This window comes from Aedes aegypti, chromosome 3, assembly GCF_002204515.2.
Source record: "Aedes aegypti strain LVP_AGWG chromosome 3, AaegL5.0 Primary Assembly, whole genome shotgun sequence".
NCBI lineage: Eukaryota > Metazoa > Arthropoda > Insecta > Diptera > Culicidae > Aedes > Aedes aegypti.
The window spans coordinates 148,825,662-148,850,107 of record NC_035109.1 but is presented as its reverse complement, the minus strand read 5'-3'; the positions used below and the strand labels follow the sequence as shown (position 1 = coordinate 148,850,107).

General features: G+C 38.7%; 1 protein-coding gene across 1 annotated transcript in view; it reads left to right on the top strand.

The window, feature by feature from the left end:
* Positions 1–22,074, top strand: part of LOC5572947 (ras-related protein Rab-8A) — a 38,854-nt gene extending 16,780 nt beyond the window's left edge. Inside the window, exons 3-6 of the mRNA XM_001654227.2 lie at positions 10,673–10,733; positions 10,812–11,016; positions 11,078–11,218; positions 20,603–22,074. Coding sequence (XP_001654277.1) covers positions 10,673–10,733; positions 10,812–11,016; positions 11,078–11,218; positions 20,603–20,698 — 503 coding nt within the window. The 3' untranslated portion in view covers positions 20,699–22,074. The remainder of the gene's footprint in view (positions 1–10,672; positions 10,734–10,811; positions 11,017–11,077; positions 11,219–20,602) is intronic.
* The last annotated feature ends 2,372 nt before the right edge of the window (positions 22,075–24,446 follow it).

The following is a 24,446-nucleotide window of genomic DNA, read 5'->3' as shown; positions in this document are numbered from 1 at the left end:
ATTCAATGGAGTACCTCCAAGAATGCCACCGGGGAGTTCCTTCAGAAATCTCACCAAGAGTTCCTCCAGGAATCATCCCGCGAATTCCTCCAAGAGTTCCTACTAGAATTTCTGATGGTTCCCTTACCGAAAGTTTCTCCAAAAATTCCTAGAAGCTTCTTCAAAGGATTGCTTGGTACGCCAAGAATTCCTCCCGGGATACCTGTAAGAAGTCCTTCAAAATTTTCTCAGCAACTGTTACGATAAGCTCCACTGGGAAATCTTATTGAAAAATTTGAAGAATTCCCGGAAGTACTGCTGAGGAATCCGGAGGGACTCAAGAAATCGCCCCGGAATTCCTTCAAGGATTCCAGGTAGGTATTCCTCCAGGAATTTCTTCGGGAGTTCGTATTGAAATTTCTTTTCCTCCAAGAATTTATACGGAAGTTACATAAAAAAATCTTTCGATAGTATTCCCGGGAGCTCCTCAAAGATTTCCTGAGGTTTCCATTCCCGGATGTTCATCTAGCAATTTCTTCAGGAATTCCTACGAGAGTTTCTACGGGATTTCCTGCAGGAAGTTCTCAAGTTGATTCCTGGAGAAACTCCCGAGGGAATCCCTGGAAGAACTCCAGGGGAAATTCCTGGAGGGACTCCAGTGGAGCTCCCAGAAGAACTCCGGTGGAATCTCTAAAGAACTTCGGTAGAATTCCCAAAGGATTTTATGAGAGATTCCTGGAAAGAAGTCCTGAATGAACTTCGCAGAATTAACAGGAGGAGATTCCTGGAGGAATTCTTGTAGGAAATACCCGGAGGAATTTCTGGAGGCAGTACGTGGATGAATTTCGAAACCAACAACACATTCTTCAAAATTCTCCTTTTACCTTTAAAATTGTCGATACTGCAATAAATTCCTGGAGGAAATCGCTGCAGGGATTTCTGGAAGAAATCTGTGGAGGAATTTCTTATTAGAGGTTAAATTTGTGTTTGTTCTTTAAGGTGATTATAAAACGAAGCCAAACTTTGATTTTTCAAATGCACAAGTCTAGAGAATCTGACAACAGTTCGCGATGAAAATCAATCAAATTACTTGCTTGCTGGTGCACCAATGGGATAAATTTTCAACGGAGAGCGCTGTTTGGTTCTCAAGTCTTGTGCTCTTGAAAATGTGAGGTGTGGCTTCGTTCTCTAATCACCATATGGTAGCAAGGTTCGAAATTATCATATAACAGAGCATGCTGAATATTCAAAAAACACAGTATTCAAAGCCTTTAAAGCTAATAGAAATCATTGAACTTCTCAAAAAGATGTCACCAAACTCTACGATATTACGGTATCTAGGAATTAGCACCCCTTAAAAACTTCATAAATACTCGAAATTTCATCTGAAATAACATGCAATCCCAAAGCTGACAAAGAAATGAACCAATAAGCATGTTATAAATCAGTATCCTAAACTAAAAGAAAAAGAAATAAATTAATTTAAAAAAAAAACTGTCATATTTTTCTACAGAATTTCACCTGTATCGAATGGAAGACGGCTGAGAAATTGATTAATTGAGTTAATAACCGTGGAAGTGTTCATAGTGAAACAGTTGCTGTCCAAGTGGGGACGTGATGCCAAGACAACGATGAAGACGAAAATTTTGCGAGCCTCACTATGTTTTGAAAACATTAAGGTTGCGTACATAATCAGTTAGGCTGTGGACCAATGATGCATCTGAATAACTTCTAAATTTTAAATATGGAAAAAAGTGTCTTAATTTGTTCGACAGCATTAATAATCAAATTTTAAAAGATGTGTATTTCAAAATTTTGATTTTCGAATAATCTTGTTGTAAAGGGGCGACAAAGCGATGGCACATATCTCCTTAATGACGGGAATCGTGCCTGTGGAACCGGCCTCCTGATACCTAACATGATATCTTTCTTTCCCGCGTGACCTTGATCTAAATTGAAAGAAATGTCGCTAGTCTTTCGTACAATAAACGCAACATAGTCTGTATTGAGAAGAACTTCAATTCAGCAAATATTCTTATTTATTCAAAGTAGAACCACTTATGTTCGCCATTATGGGACAATTATGCCACTAGCAAGATTAGCACACTGTGTGATCTTGGCGAAAGACGACGCATAAAGTAAAAAATCACTAAGTGGAGAGGACAATAAATTCTAACGATCGTCTGTTTGACACGGTACTCAGTCGATCTATTTCCGTCTATAGAACTTGTCTATTTCTCTAGACATCGAAGATCGTACGGCAGGAAAGACATGTATTAACGTATCAACAATAAACAATAATAAAAACAACAACATTATGCATACTTCCTCTTCCATACCGCGCACATGGGAAAATTAGCGCCGTGGCCGATATATATTTTTAAAACATAGATTCCTGACATACACTTGGCTTACGGTAGGTATTCGTTATTAATAACAAACGGTGGGATTCCGACCGATGCGATGGATGGATGGATTTGCGCCCTGGTCGAGAATAGAACTACTTTGGCACTCGTATGCATTGAGTCAAGAGCGGCTGTTGATGCATTTAACTACGTGCTTGTTGACTTGTGTAGAATCATATACGTCCATAGTTAGGGACAGACTACCTTTTGATGAACTACTCGCTCATTGTAGATTTGCGTGCTGAACTATGCTATGTTGAACGGTGATGAACAGCTGTGCCGGTCAGGTTCGGTTCATTGCCCTTTCCGATTTCTTTTGTGGATTCAATTAAGTTGAATTGAAATAACTTTAATATTCTTCAATATTTTAAATATTACCCCTTCCTGAGGACAAGCTAAAGTAGTAACGTGAATGGGCAAAGTGGGTCGATTGTATCTGCTTTAACTTCGAGAACTATTATCTGACTAAAAACAGATAATGCTAGATTATTGTGTTCCGATCATGTCCGACCACGCGTAATGAGTTAATTAGTTGAATTTTGAAGTTTGATTTGATTATTAAAATTCCAAATAGATCGGCCATTGTACATGTAAGAAAGAATATGCTGATCGCTTTCTAGAAATTTTATAAACAACTAAATAATAACAATATGAGAGTGATGCTAAGGGCTGCTGATGGCATGATGCGACGCTTTAGGAGATTTTGATACTGAATGAACATTACTATAAAAAGCGCAATTCAATCGATGGTGATAACTTTACAAACTATCTGTTTTTGCACTGATTGACGATGCGATCAAAATATTTGATATTATTAATTCATTTGTTTGTGTGATCTAGGAGTTAATAAAGGAAAATTTTTACATACCCTTGATGATTAGACTGGCCCAGCTTAGTATGGAAGAAAATTAAAGTTGTATAATTCCACGGGGCACCCTCCAGAATTCCCTGGCCACGATCACAGGGTTTGACGGTGCCAAAGTAGAAGGTGCACCATAATAATACCCGTCTGTGAAACATATCACCTTCCCAATACTTTGGCACACCTCCAACGTTTCATGATTTATCATGAAACGGCTGCATTCAGGCGGAGGATCTGTTAATATGTTTCGGCATATTATCAGGTCCTCTTCGAACGGAGGGACCGCCAGGGCTCATTAGTTACTTATAAACCAGTGCTGGTTGTTGATGTTTCAGTTCGTTTACACGAGCTGTAGCATCCTTTGTACTAATCAGCAATGGTGGTTAAGTTTCGAAGCCAACGTGTGATCAATCGTTTTAAAATGCAACATAAGAATGGGTGTTTGGTGGAACTGTGCGTAAACTTCTTCGTTATTAAATTTAGTGATTGTGAAGGTGCTAATAGTAATTTTATAATAAAATCTATGATGATGAAAATTTGAAAATGAAAGTGGAAGTGATTCTGAAAGTTTTGTTTAAAATATAATAATAATGATGTGAACTCTAATAATTTAATAATGGCCATAATGCATTGTGCAATCATTTCTCGGAATATAAACTTTATTGCCTAGTTCTTCAAACGTGCATGATAAAAGTGTTAATAATGACAGCGAGTGCAGAAGAATTAATCGAAGTGATTTCTTTTTACTGTAACTTTCTTGATCATAGTGCTAACAGCAACAAAAATAATGATACATTTAAATTGAATATCTTTTAATTACTTAGTAATGCTAACAGATGGTAAATGGTAATAACAATGAATTTATATGAAAATGGTGTGATGTGAAAAGTGATATAACGGAAAGTATATCTGAAGTATATTATGAAAGTTGATGAGTGATAATCGGTGATATACGTGATAGTGTCGAAAATAAAAGTGACGATAGTGAGTGATGAAATAAAATGGGGAATAAGGACCTTTTAATAAAACTATTTCGTTCCTCACTTTAACCACTCTAGTAGCATTTCAGGCCTTATCATAGTTTGATAGTAGTCTGAACTACTAGACTGCAAAACTACGGCAAGAGCTGATTGCTGCTAGCGTACACAGTGACCATTTGAGCAACATTGCTTAGGAACGTCTGTGTGATGAACGCAATAGAGGCTTATAAAAGCAAATGCTGGGAAGAAGCTTAGGGCAGATTAAGAGTGCCAGTACTACCCCTATCGCTACCGACAAATAATAATAATAATAATAATTCCACGGGGCACCCTCCAGAATTATTCCTTAGAGTAAGAAGAAGACTTCCTGAAAGTTTCAGCTCATTTGGTCGTTTCATGAGCTGGCGCATTTGAATTGAAGTTAATATGGGATTTTCAGCTCAAACATATGAGATTCAGCGCATCGTCTAATGTTTGGTTCAGGAAAATCGATGATCGCGTTCAATTGCACCCAGAATGTCAAAAGCACTACTTGATACCATAGCGAACAATATTGTAGAAGGTTGTATCATGATTTAAATTGTTAAAGTTGGTGTTTTAACTATTTGAAGTAGATTTGCTAAGCTCATGCTATACTGCTTTGTATTTCCTCAACATAGCCACTAAGCGCATCATACCCACCTATGACGCTGGGCGAGCTGCTCCACAAGGCACATGCCTATATGTGACTGTACGGGAGGCTGATCTAAGCCTAACTATCAATAACTGAAATGTTAATGAAAACGAGCTTAAATCTAGATACAACCTTCTGCAATTATGTTCATTAGGGTATAAACTAGTGTGTTTGTCATTCTGGGCTCAATTGAACGCGATCAACTAGTATACGGAACGAAACAGTGACATTGGGTCAATTCTCAATATCTTTGGAACGAATATTCCATACAAACTTCAAATTGAATGCGCAAGCTGGTGCAGCAACCAATCGAGTTGAAATTTTGTGAGCGCTTTTTTCTTACCCTAAGGCATATATCTAGGGGGTGCCCCGTTGAGTTTTACAACATTTTTGTTTTAGGGCCAGTCTATTGATGATAATACTTCCCTGACCAGAAATATTCTATTTTGAGCACACTTTTCGAAGCTATTCTATCCAGGTATCCATGTATTGCTTTCAATCCTGAAATTATTCTTATTCTGCATGCTCATGCATTATATTAGTGATGCTCATAATCATGCAACAGATAAGAAGGAGAGAAAGAGAGAATATAGGAACAGTGATCAGTAAAGAGTTATATTAAAAACAATTAAACAGTAGTAATGAATAGCTTATAAAATGACTTTGCAGCATAGCTGAGCCTTTCGGATCGTAAGACCGATGTATAAAAATAATTTGTTTCGAAATTGTCCGCGTGGTCTTCTAGTGCCCCTATTAGATAAGAATCAGTCATAGACATACATACCGAATGTTCGCCATGACCCTATGACCAACATTTGTATATGTATAGCCTTAGCTGATGTGGCTTTTCTAATAGGTAGTTCTTTCACTCGTTGATTGTCTTCAAAACCTTGTCAAGTATAGAAAATTGATTTTATTTCATTTATTACTACATTGTACTTATTAAGTATTAGGTATTATTTTATGTTTTTATCACTATTGAGGCCAGACTTCCCAGTGAGTGAAGAATTTTATAGTATTAGAACACCATAGAAGATCGCTAAACATTACCTAATCATGGAACGGCTTTTTGCTCTATTATTTTGAGTAGATGCCATTGATCACCCTTTGCTCCTATCCGCAACCCGGTGCACGCGCCCTGTTGGGTTTCGAAAACCTCGTAGAAGATTACAAACCGTCAATGGCATTCCCAATTACTACCCCACATTGCACATTCGAGAGTCTGATTGTGCTCCTAACCCACCCTCAGTTCGTAATCTTCTCTCCAGCTTGAAATTATATTTTCCCGAAGTGAAAGTAATTTTGATGAGTGATAGCCTAGTGCAGCTCAACTGCATAGTACAGTAGTTTAACCAGAATCTTTAGGTCAGAAGATAAAATCTCAATTTTGTAATAAAAAGGTTGCCATTGCTTTGAAAATCATCAAACATCTAATCAAAACTACTAACAACAGCGATCAATTATCAAAAGACTTGTAACTTTTTCACAAATTTCAATTCAATTTGTCCATTCAATCTAATTGCAAAGTAGGTATATGTAATGTTAATTTTTACGGTAGTTGTTCAAGTTTTTCTTGTACATCATTTCATAGTAAATCATTCTTGTACATCATTCAATAGTGAAAATAAATAAATATTAAGATATTGCTGAAATATTAGAGCAAGAAGAATTCAGTGCAAACACAATGTATACGTTCAATAAAATTTACTGCATAATCGTAATATTTTATACAGACCTTTATACACTGATCTAAGGCTCACTAAAAAATCTATCTTAGAAAAATAAAATGAAAATTTTCGTCTTTTATTCGGGTAAATGTGAGGACTACGCTGAAAAAAATATATACCTCTTTTTTAAATAAAATGTGTGTTGTAATATTTATAATGTTTTTTCGACGTTAGTGGCCTATATGCAACATAAATAACAAAACTCATTATGTCGCTATAGGCCCTATCCACAAGTCTGTCTCAAAACTATGTTTTTGAAAGCCAAACATCAAATTTGTATCACAAAATTCAAAAATATGACATGAAAAGGTGAAAATATTTCGGCCGCTAGTCTATATGGAAACTGCTCATATTGCAACCTCTTGTAGTGTGGGCCTTTTCGAGTTTAACAGAGTTTTATCGAAGGTTTTTAAAAGTAGTTGATACTAATAAGTTCTAAAATGAGTTTCATCGATATGGTGGTAATAACATCTCATGGCAAGTGGAAAAATTAAAATGTTACTTGGGATGGTAGCTCAAGTCCTGAAGCTTTTACGTCACCCTATGTTCTCTGCAGTACCTCAACTCCCCACATAAAAATAGAATATTTACCATATAATAAAGGGTTTTGACCATAGAACAATTTCATGCATATCGGTTGAGTTGTATCCTAAAACTCTCAATATTTGAAAATCTTTTTTTTTTAATTTAAAATCTTCAAAATTCAGAGAGAAACAGTTTGTTTGTTTGTTTGTTGTTTGTCAATGCTTAAACAAGATTGCACCAATTCGTTTAATTTTTCACCATCTACACTGTAGTGTTCTTTCTACTCTAATCATACTCTAATCATAGTACAGGTGAACCTGTGTTTCGTTGCCTAAACTTCTTTCGCAAACCTGAGCCTAATTAAGGGTTAGATTATGGGTATGTTGACAGTGAACATTAATCATCATCTGTATGGAATCGTTTCACACATGTCTTCCACAGTGTATTCTGTGCTTTTTAGCTTTTGGTGTCTCCCAATCGATACCTATCTGTTTTTGATTCACTACTGTTCGGTTCTAATTTGAGAGACTTCTAAAAAGTGGACTGGTTCTAGCGAGTAAACGAATCTTTCGTACATGGTAATTTAGATTAGCGAACTGATCAACTGTTGGGATTTGGGAAATAATCACCATAATCTATAAAATGAGCATAGTGTGTACTAACATCGAGCTCTTATTTTACCTTTTCTTGTGTGTAAGAAAAAGCTATGAATAGAAGGACTTCCAGAGCTGGGAACTGCTACAGGGATTCGTGTAGGCTTTTCTCAAGACATTGCCTTGGAAACTCGTTTTGACATTCCTCTAAATTAGGAATCTTTTCAATGTTTCTTCCTTGGGTTTCCTCCAGGCATTCCTCTATATCAGGGCCGCTGGTTGCATTCGACCCGCAACGTCATTTTTAGCGGCCCGCGAAGAGTGAAGTGAATATGCGGTAAAATTATTCTATATATAATTCTTGTGTGCGGAAATCATAATGAGAAATCATACTTTTTTAATAAGAATAATATTTTTATTAGGATTCACAAACAATCTGGCATGACTTTTTTATATTTGATAAAAAAAAAACAGAATTTCAACCAAGCTTAAATAAAGTCAAATGGTAAGCGGATATAATAGTTGAACAGAATATCCCTGCAAAAGTTTGATTTTTTACAAAATTCTGTACATTAATTTTACGGAAAACTTGGACAAAATTCTCACAAAACCATTGGCAAAATTTCTCAGAATCGTCAAAGCCCATTAACACACAACTCTGGGCAAGGTTTCCAAATAGTCCTGGGTGGATTTCTGACCGAGTTCTTGATTCATATAAAATCCTGGGCAGATATTTCACAGATTTCAATACAGGATTTTATAGTGAAGATTCTGAGGGTGTCCTAGGAACATTTTTTAAAGTATCCTGCGTTGGAGTTCCACCAAATGTCCCGCAGGGCTCTCACATTAGCGCGATTCAGAATTTAAAAATGTTTGAAAATTCAATCTCCCATATCTTCCTTTCCATCCTTGTCATATAAATAGTGTTCTGTGACATTTTCAGATTTTCAGGTGGTGATTTAAAGGTGGCCCGAAGATTTTCTAGGTTTATATGGCAATTATGGATAAATTTTGAAAAATGTTCCAAGCACGTTAGTACTGTAATGTAAGTGAAAATTTATCCTCCAAATCACAATGAAGGATGTTGCTGGATCTCTATCATAAAAGCTAAAAAGAACCTTTCTGGGTTTGTTACTTTGCTCAAAAAATAGATTTTCCCACAGTCTTCCTTATATGCCAATTTGAAGCAGAGAAAAACTTTAAGTCAAATTTCAAAGAACAATTGAAGCAAAACATAAACTTTTTTACCATCAAATATTTCAAATGCGATACAGATTTCATGAAGCGTATGAACTTTTGCTGAGGTATACATATTCTCAGAGATTGAAGGGGTGTCCATTTCGCCCCGGGTGTTCATTATGCCCCTAATTTCCATCAACTTAATGGTCGCAGTGGTTCAAATCCCTACAAAATGGATTCTATCAAAAATTCCTAAAATTTCTCCAAGAATGATGTCTTAATGTCGATCCACGCTTTCCAGATTCTGCTGTATCTGATCAAGCCACCTTGCTCGCTTTACGCCATATTGATTGAGTTTATAACATTGACTCAATATCTGTAGAATGTACTTTGCTTTTGACGCACCTTGAGTCTCACTTTCTAAACCCTGCACGTTTTAGAGTCTGTACAACCGCCACCGTTTCTAATGTTCTGCTGACAATACCCATGTCATCCACAAAGCAAACAAACTGACATAATTTATTAAAATTGTCGGCATACCGCTCTGAAATCGAAATGAAATATTCAGAACTTATATTTACTGTATTTATAAACAAATTACTGTACAGTAAGTAAATGGCTTGTCCTTTGTCAATCGGTCCTCAACAGAACCGATTCAATGACTTCTCACGATTTCGTTTACTATATGTGATAATCTGGGACTTTATAAACTGCTTCTAAAATGGGTTTCTCTCGGAAGTTCTCACAACCTAACTTGTCGCCTTTTTTAGAATGGGGTATAACCTCTTTATAGCCTTTCCGGGGCCCAGATAGCCGTAGCGGTAAACGCGCAGCTATTCAGCAAGACCAAGCTGAGGGTCGTGGGTTCGAATCCCACCGGTCGAGGATCTTTTCGGGTTGGAAATTTTCTCGACTTCCCAGGGCATGAAGTATCTTCGTACCTGCCACACGATATACACATGCAAAAATGGTCATTGGCATAGTAAGCTCTCAGTTAATAACTGTGGAAGTGCTCATAAGAACACTTGAGAAGCAGGCTCTGTCCCAGTAGGGACGTAATGCCAGAAAGAAGAAGAAGAAGAAGCCTTTCCGGACCCATCTTTATGAGTTCAGCTCAGATGCCATCCAGCAGCTTTATTGATCTTGAATGACATTCTTAATCTTCCTCAAAGTGTGAGCTGTTTGATTTCCATAATCCACAGTACTGAAGTACTTTTTGGCTGCGCTTTCAGCACCATTTAGCTGTTCATAGAAACCCTTCTTCTACCTTTCGATCACCTCACGTTCGCTCGCCAAGATACTTCCTTTCACATCCGTGCACCACTCGCACTGCATTCTCCCTTTCCAGAATCGGTATCAAACATTGTTGATAACGGATAGTTTTGGTCGCAGTTTAAGTTCATCTACACCTGATTAGTCATAGTCGATGTTAGCGCAATTTAGAATAATTCGCAAAAGTCGAACACACGGTATCTCATATTTGAAACGATTAAAAATTGAATGCTAAATATTTGGCTCAAAAGCTGATATATATTATTATAATACTATTAGTCTCTTAACCGCTTACATTTTTATCAAAGTGGGGAACGCGCCCCTCTTGAGCTTATCGTAATATACGGATAATGACTATCTTCCAACATAATGCAAATAGAAGAGCTAATCGACATACCAGTCACTTACATTATCTAACACCCTTATCAAATAATTACTTTTGCTGACTCGACGTTTGCTTCTATTATATTTTTCCAGGAATTGATTTCAAAATTAGGACCATCGAATTAGACGGCAAAAAAATCAAATTACAGATATGGTGAGTATACCTCGTTTTGCCCCCTTTTTTTCCACCCTAGAAACCGTGACTAATGTTCCGCCCACCTCCAATCCACAGGGACACAGCCGGCCAGGAGCGTTTCCGGACGATCACGACGGCTTACTACCGGGGTGCGATGGGTATCATGCTGGTGTACGACATCACGCAGGAAAAGTCGTTCGAAAACATCAAAAACTGGATCCGGAACATCGAGGAGAACGCATCGGCCGACGTGGAAAAGATGCTGCTGGGGAACAAGTGCGAGCTGAACGAGAAACGACAGGTGAGTTTTCGGAAATGTAGCATCGAATTTGGATAAGTTTAAATCGTTTGTGAATCCGTAGGTAACCCGGGATCGAGGCGAACAACTAGCAGTAGAGTACGGTATCAAGTTTATGGAAACTTCGGCGAAAGCTAGCATCAACGTAGACGAAGCATTCTTCACGCTTGCCAGAGATATTAAGTGTAAAATGGAAAAGCGAATGGTAAGTAGCACTTTGTTAATCTTTTTTATACATTATTCACAGTTAAGAACTACTCAATAATTCATTTTTCATGGGGGGTGTCTGTGGACGAATTGACTGTTACTTATGCATAATATGCACTTTCATAGAAGTATTTTACCTATTGTCTTTAATCTTTCGGTCGTCGCGTGGTTGACCACTGTCAAGATCACTGTGCTGATGCTGTGAACGAGAAGCAAGGTTTTTCCACCACTGGCTCTTCGCCGCTTAGGTCCAGAGTCACTATAAATTTACACGGAGAAATCAGACTACCCAAAAAATAAGTTCTTTTTACTCAAATTTGGGTAAACTGCATTTAGTTTTTACCCACGGTTGGGTTGTTTTGCCTCTCTCGCAACAGCAATGTTGTCAAAAACAGAGAGAGACGCACCGACCCATCGTCGAAGTTCAATGGAAAAAGCCAAATTTGGGTTCTTTCGAGTTTACCCAACATTAAGTAGTTTTAACCCACTACGGAGACTTCGAAAGCTAACGCTGTGTAGATTTTTTTTCGCACTGGGTTGTTTGTTTTGCTGTTGTCAAACGAAAACTACCTAATGATAGGTATTTTGAGTTAACCCAAATTTGGGTTATCCCACGGAAGGGCCGAATTGCGTCAAAAGAAGTCAAAGTTGGGTTGATTTATGTCTCCGTGTAAGGTACCGTGGGGCAAGTGGGTAATGAAATTTGCATAGTTGAGATTCTTCAAATTCTAGAGACTTTAAATTGAAACAAATGAGGTCGTGTATATTTTTAAGCTTGACTCCCACCAAATATAAGCAGCGCGCTGAAATTGATTTTTATGAAAAATTGAAGAAAAAAAAATACAGAAAATGTTTTTGAAAAATGTCTCTTTACTTTTCACTTGCCCCAAAAGTGGGGCAAGTGAAAAGTTTACCGTTTTGAACAATAAATTCAAAAACAAACAGTTATATTCACGATTTCTATTAGCTTTAACATTTGACTTCCCAATGAACAATAACATAAGTAACATGTAAACAAAGAAAATGTTATTCTTTTCACTTTAATTTTCTTCTCTTCAGTTATGAGTTAGTTGAAATGATTCGACGACATTATAACTGCAACATTTCCAATGTTAGTTCTTACATTATAGGACAGCAATTGCATTTCTGCTCTGTAGAATTTCCACCGCTCGTTATTTGTTTTTGAGAAAGTCGGATATAACGTCGGATAACTCTTCGGGAGAAATCAAACAGAATCCTTCAATAAAGTATTTAGAAACTTTTTTATGTGGATAGGCCTATACCCCATTTTTATGTTTTGAACTAGCTTTACATAGACATTCCACGAGATTTACGTGTGTTCTCTAATATTGCAACTTTTCAGTCAACGCCTTCCTTTTAATTGGCTGCCAGAAGTAGACATATTAATATTGTAATGTTTGGCAACATCTTTTAGAGAAGTTCCACGATTTCTAATAGCTTTTAACGCTTGAGTATAGTGTTTCTTGAATTATCAGCACGTTGTATTTTTCTATGATAATTGCGAATCATATTTACTTATGGCTACTTAAAGAGAAAACACAAATTCAATCTCTAATGATAAACTTTTCGCTTGCCCCACCTGATAAGAAAATTGACGGTGTTTAAATTTAGTTATTTTTCGGTCTACGTCAAATTAATTCTAAAACTTTCTTTATTGCAGTTTGAAACTGTCACAGAGGACAACTAAGAAGTGGTACAGGAAATTATTTTCCGCAACTTTTTTCCACTGAAAATATTAAAATAAGATTGTACGCCGCCAACTTGTTTAGGAGTAACAGTTGACAGGTTAACAATTTTTCGCTCTATTATGCAATAATGGCCGAAAAATCTCAGAAATCTCTTACCTATCGTAATGTTCTCAATGGCCTCAAAGGTTTACGCATGAGTTTAAAACGTTAATTCGCATATTCAGTAAAATATATCAATTGTTTTCACTTACCCCATTTACCCACTTACCCCCGCGGTACCTTATTGTAAAGAGATAAAAATTCCTACATATGAACCGATAACTTTTTTTTTTTTTTTTAATTTTTTTATTAGTATCATTCCAAACATTACATTCATTTCTTATATCTAGGTGTTCTGTGTTATTTGACAACACTATCATCCTAATTTGGTAAAACAAATTTAAGATTTAATTAACATTTTGTTAACAACATATTGGTGGTAGTTGGTCCCTAGTGATTTATCCTACCTCCGTTCTGGTCACGATCTTCAGATTATCGTGATTCGTCAACATTCGTATTGATAAAGTGGAGGGACATGGTTGAAATGGAGTTTAAAAGAAACGAATGTCAGAACAGGTATCCACCGGCGACGCCAAACGGACCAACGTAATGTGGTGGTATTTGGGATTTGTGGATTGAATACTGATATTTTTTGCCAAGCATCAATATGGGTAACTTTCGAGGATAGCGAAACGTAAGAGGGGTTAGGACAAGGTTGTGGATTTACTGGGTAAATCCATCACATTGGGGTTATGACTCTGTGTCTTGTCAGGAATAGGGTCTGATTGGTATGGTAGTATGCAATAGAGTTCGGAATTGATAGACAGACTTTGAGGAAAGAAGTTTTGAACGTAAGGCAGCAACACCTTGGATCTTGGAGGGCGCAGGTCTGGAGAGTTGGGCAGCTGTTCATACTAGGTTACATTACGTAGAAAGTGGAATCTGTTTTGCCGTGCACAAATTATGGGCAGTATTTGAAAATGTTTTCTTGTTCAGATTGGGTAACGCAAGAGAGGATTTTTAGTTCTGCGTTATATTAGGAGGATATTATAGTGCATGGTCTACTGATGACTGTGTATTTTAAGGGTGATCGAATGAAAGCTTTGTTGAGTAAAGTTACCGTTGAATTTTTGCAGTTCGTAATTGTTTTGAAATGTTTGTCGGACAATAAGAAAATTTTCTAGGGTATTTGTTTGGATGCTAATGCATTATATTGATAAATCTAATTGTTCGTATCACACGCGAAGCATAGCATAACCCAATGTATAATGAAATTAGGTTCGAAGAAAGGATTAATATTTGATCACTTAAACTTTACGCTGCAAGATATTCTTAATCGTTTTCCTTTTCTTCTGATGTACAGGAATAACTGGTACCGTAAGGACGCCATTCACCGCTCATTTAACAGCATTTCAACACATTAAATTCTGTCAAAAATCGGTTTTTTCGATATTTTTCGCAACTTTTTGCGCTAGACGCAAGATAAAACATTTGTTTTTATAGGAAAGAAGTTGAAATGAGAACAACGTATAATGGTATCGAATAACATGTATGCCAATGATACATGTGTAGGGCGCCATTCACCGCTCATCCTAAGTATGAAGCTCTATATACACAACTAGTAGGAATTAATTTACTTTTACTAGCTGGTCGTTATCTTTGTATAATAGTACAACAACATATTAAAGCGTGGCAGCTAAGAAGCATTTTTCGATCCGCCATAATAAATTCATTGCTCAACTCATGTTTACCGCCTTGAAAAGCCTAAAATTATGTTTTATAAATAGTATATAATATTAAATCATATGAATTGCATTGATACAATCCATTATGGGATACTAATACATGTTCATGACTTTTATTGCGAAAATTTATTCAGATTTTTCAAAATAATTCAATGAGCGGTGAATGGAGCATGAGCGGTGAATGGCGTCCTTACGGTATATTTAGCTAAAATAATGAACAATAATACGCATAGAGCCTACGGGTTATGCAGTTAGGATTGAAATTAAAATAATATTGCGCATTTCTTTCACACCACAGGTTTATCGCAGAAGTTTTTACATGTGCGGAGGCGTTGGTAGAGGTGCGCGATTGCGTCGAGTCGGGTCGGTGTTTTCAGCGGACTCATTTTTCGCAAATCGAAGAATGAGTGCTCTGAGGGCATCAACATGATTCGATGAGGTCCCACACTTTTATTTGCGCTTTTGCACTTGTAAATGTCTTACTAAATAGGAATACTTTGTGTTAGGGAAAGTGCAGGAGAATAAAATATAATTCATTAGAATTTTCTGATAGAGGCAGAGTTCACATGTTACTTAGGTATTTAAAAGCAAATGAGAACCACATTAAATAATAGATAAACACTAATGGTCATATTTTTATATTTTCATTTCATCGCGGTCCTCATTGCTCGAGCGGAGACGACAAAACTCGAGGTGGATAGAATCGACGCAACTACGACACGGAAAAGAAACAGATGAGAAACTATCGATACATTTATTCAACTATAAAAACCACGTTTTAACGTAATGACTTTATTTCTTCTCGTTTCAGCAATCCAACAACCAAACCATCTCTACTATCTTTTCATTTCCTCTTCGTTACATTTATAGTCCCTCTGGCACTGAATCGAATGACGCATTCCGCTTTTTATTAGCGATGTCTTTGCTGTACGTTGAGCATGGTGTCGGAGGTGATGTGCTGTGTAGAACATCGGATGTTCTACACGGCACGCTACTTCCGGCATTTTGTTTGGCGTGCGGGATAGGCAGTGCTAGTGATGATATGAAGGCCGCTATTCGGTTTAGTGCCAGAGGGACTATATCTATTTAATGTATCTGAAGCTTGTGGGACCGCTTTAATTCCGGCGCCTGCTTGTGGAAGATCCCGGTGTGCTAAACGGTATAGGACATGTTAACGGGGGAGGCTTGGTAGGTCCTCACCCAGCCCGTGTCTAGATGGGCGGATAATTGTCTGCCAGGGTGTGGATTGAGCAATTACAATTACAATTACAATTACAATTTTGTTAACAACATATTACATTTCATTTGCCGTAGCAGTTCAGTTTTTTTTACAGGTGAGTTGATTTCACCTGCTTATAAGAGAAAAAAATGTTTTTAATATACTTAACCTAACTTAACCTAAACATATAACGCATTAATCGTGGCAATAGAAGATTGTAACGATTTTTGCCTGAAATTATTAATGATTGTATTTGACATTTGTTCCAATGTTTCAACATTGGATATTCTATGTAACTCATTGGTACTATACCAGGGAGGAAGCTTCAGAATCATTTTCAAAATTTTATTTTGAATTCTCTGCAGAGCTTTCTTCCTGGTATTACAACAGCTAGTCCATATTGGTACAGCATACAACATGGCTGGCCTGAAAATTTGTTTGAATATCAACAGCTTGTTCTTAAGACAAAGTTTTGATTTTCTATTAATAAGGGGATAGAGACATTTTACATATTTATTACATTTGGCTTGAATGCCCTCAATGTGATTTTTGAAAGTTAAATTCTTATCTAGCATGAGCCCTAGATACTTAACTTCATCTGACCAATTTATTGGAACCCCTCTCATCGTGACAACATGTCTACTTGAAGGTTTCAAATAAAGAGCTTTTGGTTTATGTGGGAATATTATTAGTTGAGTTTTGGAAGCATTAGGAGAAATCTTCCATTTTTGCAAGTATGAAGAAAAAATATCCAAACTTTTTTGCAATCGACTACAGATGACACGCAGGCTTCGTCCTTTGGCGGAGAGGCCTGTGTCATCCGCAAACAAAGATTTTTGACATCCCTGAGGTAACTCAGGTAAGTCAGATGTGAAAATATTGTATAATATTGGTCCCAAAATGCTGCCTTGAGGAACACCAGCTCTTACAGGAAGTCTTTCAGATCTGGAGTTCTGATAATTAACCTGAAGTGTACGATTTGACAGATAACTTTGAATTATTCTAACAATGTATGTTGGAAAATTAAAGTTTTTTAATTTTACAATCAAACCTTCATGCCAAACACTGTCGAATGCTTTTTCTATGTCTAGAAGAGCAAGACCAGTAGAATAGCCTTCAGATTTGTTGGAACGGATCAAATTTGTTACACGTAAAAGTTGATGAGTGGTCGAATGTCCATGGCGGAATCCGAACTGTTCATTGGCAAAAATTGAATTTTCGTTGATGTGGGCCATCATTCTGTTCAAAATAACCTTTTCAAAAAGTTTACTGATGGAGGAAAGCAAACTGATTGGACGATAGCTAGAAGCTTCTGCAGGATTTTTGTCTGGTTTTAAAATTGGAACAACCTTAGCATTTTTCCATTTGTCAGGAAAATATGCTAATTGAAAACATTTGTTAAATATATCAACTAAAAATGATAAGCTACTTTCTGGAAGTTTCTTGATGAGGATGTAGAAAATTCCATCATCGCCAGGAGCTTTCATGTTTTTGAATTTTTTAATAATAGTTCTCACTTCTTCCAAATCAGTCTCCCAGGAATTTTCGAAAACGTTCTCTTGATTGAGAATATTTTCGAACTCCTGAGTAACTTCATTTTCAATTGGACTAGTAAGCCCTAAATTAAAATTGTGCGCACTTTCAAACTGCATAGCAAGTTTTTGAGCTTTTTCGCAATTAGTTAGTAATAATTTGTTTTCCTCTTTCAATGCCGGTATTGGCTTCTGAGGTTTTTTCAAGATTTTAGATAATTTCCAAAAGGGCTTAGAGCCAGGGTCCAATTGAGAAATTTTATTTTCAAAATTTTTGTTTCTTAATTGAGCAAAACGTTTCTTGATTTCTTTCTGCAAATCCTGCCATATAATTTTCATAGCAGGATCGCGAGTGCGTTGAAATTGCCTTCTCCTCACGTTTTTAAGACGGATCAAGAGTTTAAGATCATCGTCTATAATCACGGATTCAAATTTTACTTCACATTTTGGAATTGCAATGCTCCGGGCTTCAACAATGGAATTTGTTAAAGTTTCAAGAGCATTGTCAATATCAAGTTTAGTTTCTAAAGAAATGTTAACATCAAGATTGGAGTCAACATACGTTTTATATATATTCCAGTCGGCTCGTAAATAATTGAAAGTGGAGCTGATAGGATTGAGAATCGCTTCTTGGGATATTTGAAATGTAACAGGGACATGATCAGAATCAAAATCAGCATGAGTAATCAGTTGGCTACAAAGATGACTAGAGTCGGTTAAGACCAAATCAATCGTAGATGGATTTCTAGAAGAGGAAAAACATGTGGGGCTATCAGGGTATTGAATTGAGAAATATCCTGAAGAGCACTCATCAAATAAAATTCTGCCGTTGGAATTACTTTGAGAATTATTCCATGACCGATGTTTGGCATTAAAGTCACCAATGACAAAAAAATTTGACTTATTGCGAGTCAATTTACGCAAGTCAGTTTGGAGCAAATTAACTTGCTGCCCAGAGCATTGAAAAGGCAAATAGGCAGCTATGAAAGTATATTTACCAAACTGTGTTTCAACAGAAACACCTAAAGTTTCAAAAACTTTAGTTTCAAATGATGAAAACAGTTGATGTTTTATACGTCTATGAATGATGATTGCAACTCCCCCACATGCACCATCAAGTCGATCGTTACGATAAACAAAAAAGTTAGGATCTCTTTTGAGTTTAGATCCAGGTTTTAAATACGTTTCGGTAATAACTGCTATATGCACGTTATTAACCGTAAGAAAATTAAACAGCTCGTCCTCTTTACCATTCAGAGAACGAGCATTCCAATTTAAAATATTTAAATTATTATTTGGATCCATTAGAAAAACGTAATCCAATAACAATTTGATTTGTAAATTTTACACCTACTTGGACTGCTTCAGTCATAGTGGTGGCTTTGAACATTGCATCAATCATTAGATTCAATTGTTCAGTTAGAAAATTAAAATCAGAGGCAGACATGTCATGTGATTTCCCATTGGAATTTCCGGTAGACGAAGAAGCGGAGTTACCTGTGGCGGTAGGGTTTTTTCCATTTGATTTGAAACAAGTGGAATGGGTACCCATGGATCGAACAGGGGAGGAGTTCGAATTTCCTGCTACGATATCGGCAAAGGATTTACCGTGGGTAGATACATTCGAAATAGAAAGATTCGAACGACTACCCGACGGATTAAAATTTGTTTGTGAATGAGCATGATTATGATCTTCCTGATGGGTATGATTCATGATCAAGCGATCGTTAACTGAAAAATGAGCATTGTTCGATACTCTACCAGGCAAATTCCGGAAACGACCGTTATCGTAACGGATATTATCTTTCATCTGCCTGGCACGAGCCTCAATGACCTTTTTGCGTGAAGGACAATTCCAAAAATTGGACTTATGGTTAGCCCCGCAATTACAACATATGAATTTGGTGGTATCTTCCTTCACTGGACAGACGTCTTTGGCGTGAGAAGAACCTCCGCAAATCATGCATTTAGCATCCATGCGACAATTTTTTGTACCATGACCCCACTTTTGGCACCGACGGCACTGAGTGGGGTTCTGGTAATTTCCTCCAGGTTTCTGGAAATGTTCCCATGTCACACGGACATCAAACAAAAGTTTTGCTTTTTCTAAAGCTTTAATATTATTTAGTTCTTTTTTGTTAAAGTGAACTAAATAAAATTCTTGAGAAAGCCCTTTCCGAACAATGCCAGATTGGGTTCTCTTTTTCATAATGATTACTTGGACTGGGGAAAATCCAAGTAAATCACTTATTCCATTTTTGATCTCTTCAGGCGATTTATAGTCACTTGAGAGACCTTTCAAGACAACTTTGAACAAACGTTCAGTTTTGTCGTCATAAGTAAAAAATTTGTGCTTCTTCTCTTCAAGATGTTTGAGAAGAAGCTCACGATCTTTAAGAGTTTCCGGCAAAACGCGACAGTCTCCTTTCTTTGCGATTTGGAAGGAAACCTTGATTCCCCTAATGGAGTTCAAGATCTCCTGCCTAAATCCCCCAAATTCGGAACAACTGACCACGATAGGCGGCACTCTTTGCTTCCTCACTTGAATCAAAGAGCCTGGGCTAGAGGCTGCTTCGATTTGGTGTTCGGAAAATTTGTCTAGAGCATCGAACTGATTGCTCATTTCGATACAATTATTCATTTCACCCTTGGAAGAAAGTTCGCATTCCGGAGAAACGTCCTTTCTTCCATTCTTGCCACGTGTAGTGACAGTTTTAAAACCCACTTTTTTGGAAGGAAGTAGTGAATTCAGAGATTCACCCTTCCTTTTGTTTGTTGTTGATACCATGTTTAATTAATAAACGAAAGAAGACGTGACCTTCGAAAGGTTTTTTCCCAAGACGGTGTCCAAGAAGGATTACCACCGCTAGCTTTCGCCAACGGGTCCAACGAAAAATCGAAGGCACGGGTCCAAACAAGGATCGTAAAGGGATCAATAGTAGAAAAATAGTACTGAAAAGTACTGTTTTAGTAGCACTGAAAAGTACCGTTTTTAATTTTAGCACTGAAAAGTACTGTTTTTGTAGCACTGAAAAGTACTGTTTTATTGCTTTAGGTAGTTTTTAAGAAAACTTCCAAGAGCAGAGAGAAATGAACCGATAACTCATCCTTTTCTCCTCTCATTTCTCGTTTCAACAGGAAGCCAACAATCCTCCCAAGGGCGGTCACCAGCTGAAAGCGTCAGAACAACCCCGGAAGGCACCGAGCTGGTTATCGAAGTGCAATCTATTTTGACCTTGTAATAGTCCTATAAATTATTGTAACTTTTTTATATAACATACTAACTAAAATAACGGTAAACTATTATAATTATGTACTGTGTAGAAGAAGAAAAATTGAGAGCGAGAGAGTGAGAGCTAAAAGAATTGGGGACAGGAAAAAACAAGGAAAAATCGACAGCAATTCAAAGAAAAGCACACATACACAATAACCCACGATAAGAACTTGGACAGCATAGGAACGTTTGGTCATTCGGAAAAGCATTCGTCTACGAGTGAAGCGCCCACAAATTGATCTCCCCAGACAGATAGTTTCAATTTCTTTTTAATTTATTTCCATTGTAAACCCAATAAGGCATGACTGTGTAGGAACCAGACACTCCACAGGACGACCACCAAATGAGTCGATAAAATAACTTATGATGTATGTAAAACCGATATCGAGTGATAAGATTATGGAAGACAGACAACCGGAAAACCCTGTTTGAGGTTGAAAAGCTACAAAACCAACAATATTGTGTAACACACGAGAAAAACATTCTCAATGCCCAGAACTCCACCCAGATGTAACGGACAGGAAACATTTAAACTATTGTATGCCGCTGTAATAACGTACAATTATTCACAATTCCTCGAATAATAACTTTGAATGGATCTAGCTAAGAAAACGACAAGGCACGATAGTAACGAAGAAAAAGAAAGATATCCAGAACAACTCCGCTAGAGTTTTGAACAATACTTGTGAATAACTTTAGATGTGATTAATAGTCTTTTGAATAGAAACCTTTCTTCGTGTGAACCCCAACGAATTGTAATGCTGCACAGTGTTTAAAATTGTCGATTTCGAAGTTTCTTGGTATATTAAATCTTTTGGTTCAAACATTTCTTTGAATTATCCAGCTAGAAGTGGGATAGAGAGTAGTGTGTCGATCAAGTTGTGGGGTGAGTGACGTAATCAAGATCAATCGTGTTCGGTTCGCGTTGTGCGAGAAGATATTGATGTTCTATGAAGGATGGATTACCAACTGGTGAGCTCGTTTCATGCTCTTGATAACACAATTTTATCGTGGCATCGTTACGTTTATGTAATTTTCTTTCAAACTATGGATGATCCGTCACTACAAGTATCGACATAAACCCATATTCCTGTTTCATATTATTTTAATATACACATACCCTTTTTCTTTTCGTCATTACTAAAAATATCCTTTGAATAGTTCAATATTATAAATGTGGAAGTACATTCTCAATATTCTACCAATATCTTTCCACCATGAGACAAAAATGCAAAACTAGTTTTAAGCAAGAGTTGTATTTTTCTCCTTATCCATGGATCGCATCACCAATCATGTTGTTCTTCAATTAACAAGAAACTTTCACTTAAACAGTACAGACTCTATATAAAAAATGCACGAAATCGACAAATTCGAACACAGTGAGGATGTGAAGATTGCGTCTTGTAGCAGAACTATTGCAGGATGTTATTCACCGCTCTTTTTCGGAGCTTCTCCACTACATAACATATTATAAACTCCAGAAGGTTGTTTGTGACAAAATACACGAAGTACGGGTTGTGGGATTTTGGTGTAAACCCCTCCCCTTCCTTTTCACCGGAAGGGTTGTGCAAGCGATGGGCGAACTGGACGGGATGGAACTCATGAAAATTCAATTGTCGTAATAAGCATACGTGGATACTACGAATAAAAATCGTTAGCAAACAAGGGTTCGAAATTGTGGTGAAGATTTTTCTTCGCAAAAACAAATACAATATTTTGGTTACTGCCAAGAATGAAAGAAAGCCAGTTGGTACGGAAGGGAATGTCAAATTATGTTTCGGACTCTCGTGTGATTCGGACGCTTTTCGATTCGCTCCTATTTCCGAAGTTCTTTCTTATGAGCGACGTACACTTTTGCTCTTTTCGCGATATCACTATCCCGTGACTACTCCCCGGCGCTATCATGCCTTCTTGGTGTGGCTAGCGAGCCTCCCTGCAGCAAGTAGCAGCAGACCAACCGCGGCCCATAGCATTTGCGATGGGTCGCAACCAGAAGCAGAAGGCGGATTCCTCCTCGAACCCTGCCCCGCTGGCCGATAACGGGCAAACAAGCACCCCGAAGCGAGCCCGCAATGAAGATGCCAACCCGGCTGCTTGCAACAGCAGGTTGCTGGCAAACAACCAGTTTGCCTCCCTGTCAGTGGACTAAGTCCCCCAGAAGGCGAAGGTTGCCCACCTGTTCGCGGCGACGACGGACATCGCGCCACTGCGGTCGGAACTAGCGGCCCTCAACATCAAACCGCTCTTTAAGCTGTGCCACACCGGCCCGAAGGTCATGTGCGACTCCCGCAATGACTACGAGAAGGCCGGCAAGCTGCTGAAGGCAAAGGGGTTGGAGTTCTATACCCACGATGCCCCCGGTAACAAGCCGATGAAGGTGCTCATTCGAATGCTTCCGGAATACACCCCGGTGGCTATAATCGAGGAGATGGTGTTGGCCGGACTGAAGCTGACGAATGTGGGGAACTCCGGCGAGTGCAAGGAGGAAGGCACCGGGACAACCGGTACCTGGCCCACCTGGAGAAAAGTTCCATCACCATGGCGGGCCTGACGAGGGTGAGAGCACTCTTCAACATCGTCGTTGAATGGGAGCGCTACCGCCCGAAAAAACGAGACGTGACGCAGAGCGGCAACTGCCTCGCGTTTGGCCACGGGACGAGGAACTGCCACATGAAGCCCCGCTGTGGCAAAAGTGCCGGCGCGCACACAACGACGTCATACCAGCCGTTGGAGGAGGGCATCGAACCGAAGTGTGCCAACTGCGGTTCCAACCACGAGGGCAGCAGCCGTAATTGTCCCAAACGAGCGGAGTTCCTGGCGATCCGCCAGCGAGCATCCGCCAAGAAGCAGGGGCGACAGCGCCGGCCACCCCCACCGCTTCCAACAACCCACCGGTAGGCATCCCGCCAGTCGGCCCCATCCGTTCAGCCGCTGCTCCGCCGGTGCAGAGAGCGTCCCCTCCTGGATGGGGGAATCCTGGACCCGTGCTTCCGGCACTCCTCCCTCCGACGACGGCTCCCTGTACACATCGGAGCAAAAGTTGGAATACACCTGGAACTTGTTCCAACGGCTACGCGCCTGCCGTTCCAAGTCGGACAGATCGACGCCGCCAACTCGGTGGTATTTGTTTCCTCTCCAAATATGGCCCGTGAGGCCATCACCAGGATCGCAAACTGGAACACTTGTTTCCTCCGGAGCAAAGCTATTGAGTTCGTCGACTCACGGAGACGCACCTCAAGCCTTAGATGAGCGTCTTCATTCCCAACCATCGACTTGTGCGGCTAGTTTGGACCGGCTCTGAAGGAGAGGGAGTCGCCATCGCTTTGCCACAATATGAACTGCCGCCCGCTGCCGAGCGTGCAGCTCAAACTCATCGAGGCCGTAGAAGTAGAAGTGCAAGCTTCGGACGGCCCGATCACCATCATCGCTGCATACTACCCAACGCAAGCGAACCTCAACGGCGGGTCGGCAACGGCCCTACGACAGGATATCACCAATCCAACTCGGCGACACGGGCGGTACATCATCGCTGGCGACCTCAACGTGAAACACGAAGCTTGGGGGAACCCTCGAAGAAACCGAAACGGAGTCATCTTGCAGCAAGGCTTGGAGGAAGGTAACTTCAACATCTTGGGTCCGGATACTCCCACCCGGTTGAGCAGATCCGGGGCCTATGTCATCATCGACCTGTTCATCACCAACATGGTA